Here is a 1,933-nt window from a genome sequence, read left to right on the forward strand (position 1 = left end):
CACTGGCCCCTTTCTTCCCTATCTCCAAAATGATATATCCTAGTTCAGGGTTTTTCACTTCATCGTACAAGAGCACAGATTTTGCAGTAAGAGAATTTTGGGGTCAAATATCAAATCCCAAATCTATCCCCTCTCACAGTAACAGGCAAGTGACCTTGCAAGCTGTTGAACTTATCTGTTGTCATTTTCAAAACAGAGTAACTCCCACAACTGCCCATTTTCATTTCTCTACCCTGAAGCTTTCCAGTTTCCTCCACTACCCAATCACCATCCCTTTTCAGCCCAGGTCTCAGCTCAAAGACCACTTTTTCTGAAGAGTCCACAAGCTCTTCATCTTCCAAATGCCTTAGCACATTTTCTTTCTTAAAATTCCCTTGGCAGCAAACCATACACCATCTTGTGATATTCCATTCACTGCTGACTCAAACTAATTGAATTGTTTTTGACCTTAGGTACGCCCCCTGAGGACACTGGCTGTGTCTCATTAAAAAAAAAAAAAAAAAATTCCCGTGAACTTACCCTGGGCCAAGCATTGGGGGTGCAAAGATTAAAACAAGGGTTCTTACTCTTGAGGAGCTCACAAACCAATAAGGAAGACAGACGTAAGTAATTATAGATGAACGTTAGGAAACTACACGTCCAATTAACTGCACGTAGCTAAGGGCAAGCAGTGAAGAGGACCTGTCCCTGGGACGCACAGTTCCTCTGGCTGTATCTTGAGAAAGGGAAAAAAGGAAGGAGCAGGAAAAAGGACAAGGAGAAAAGGCACTTCAACGACCGCACAGTGCCTCATAGAAGGGAGGCACTCAGTAAATATAACCTAAGTTAACTGATCTCAACCTGTTGCCTACATTAATTAGTATGGGAGACTGAAAGCAAGCAATGGTAAATAATCCATTGCAGCGGAAGAGTCAAATCACTCGTAGCCGACTCTGAAAAGCACTAAATAATTTATCTGCTTCTTGCAGAAGACTTACCTTACTAACTTGCTCTTTTTAACTTGGGGAGAGGAATGGGGTTGGTGGAAAGGGCTGCAGTGGACAGAATGTTGTGCGTGGAAGGCTGGGAGTGCCGCGGGACACGAGGGCCCGAAGCCGGGCGATAGGACAGTGATCCAAAGATAGAAAGAGGAAGATAGACCGGGGAGGCTGGGGACAGCTGACCCTGCCCATGAGTTCACAGCCGGGGACAGGCAGGGGACAGCCACCCTCCCGCGCCCACTGGGCCCTTTAGGGAACCGGCGCCTTCTGCACTCGAGCAACACTAGGACAACCGAAAGGAAGATGTTTCCCAAGCTGCAAAAACCGGGATGTAAAACTGCAATCCACCTGAGCCATGCAGGAAGATCAGAGAGGCGCTGTGCCTCCCAGCTGGCGGCACCACACAGCGCTGCAGCAGAACCGAACGAGACGCAGCCGCCATCGCGAACACCAAGAGGGCAGTCCCAGGCCCCACCCCTGCGCCGGCGCACGGGCTCGCGCACGCGCACGCAGACTCCGCGCGAGGGCGCGCCTGAATGCGCGCATGCGCGAAGGAGCGGTGCGGTCCCGACTCTGACGTTTTTTAATATGGTGCGTCGGTGAAGAATTTGAGGCAATTTTAACTGGAACTGAATTTGGTTTTGCTAAGAGTTGTATTCAACATGTGTCACTCCTTTATGGGCGTTTGTAATGACTAAGGGTGAATGGATAGCCCAAGCATGGGTTGTAGGCTTTTTAACTGCTGTCTTAAAACTCAAGATTACCTTCTTGTTTGGAGAAATATTAATGTTGTTATGTTTAAAAGCTAACAGATGCAACCATATTTTACGTTCTATCCGGGATTTGCACAGGATGTTTGCAGCTTTTTATACAGGGTAAGCCACGCATACAATAACAACTTCTTTTTGTGTCTTAAAAAAAAAAAGTTTGCAAAGCAAAGTAAACCTAATTTA

General features: G+C 47.1%; 1 protein-coding gene across 1 annotated transcript in view; it reads right to left on the reverse strand.

Annotated features, from left to right (window-relative positions):
- LOC111728557 (lysophospholipase-like protein 1) overlaps nucleotides 1-1,422 on the reverse strand; it is a 9,871-nt gene extending 8,449 nt beyond the window's left edge. Inside the window, exon 1 of the mRNA XM_023519283.1 lies at nucleotides 1,329-1,422. Within this exon, the coding sequence (XP_023375051.1) occupies nucleotides 1,329-1,422 (94 nt within the window). The remainder of the gene's footprint in view (nucleotides 1-1,328) is intronic.
- Nucleotides 1,423-1,933: the final 511 nt, after the last annotated feature.

This window comes from Otolemur garnettii, unplaced genomic scaffold (assembly GCF_000181295.1).
Source record: "Otolemur garnettii isolate 467f Iridium unplaced genomic scaffold, OtoGar3 scaffold00168, whole genome shotgun sequence".
NCBI classification, from domain to species: domain Eukaryota; kingdom Metazoa; phylum Chordata; class Mammalia; order Primates; family Galagidae; genus Otolemur; species Otolemur garnettii.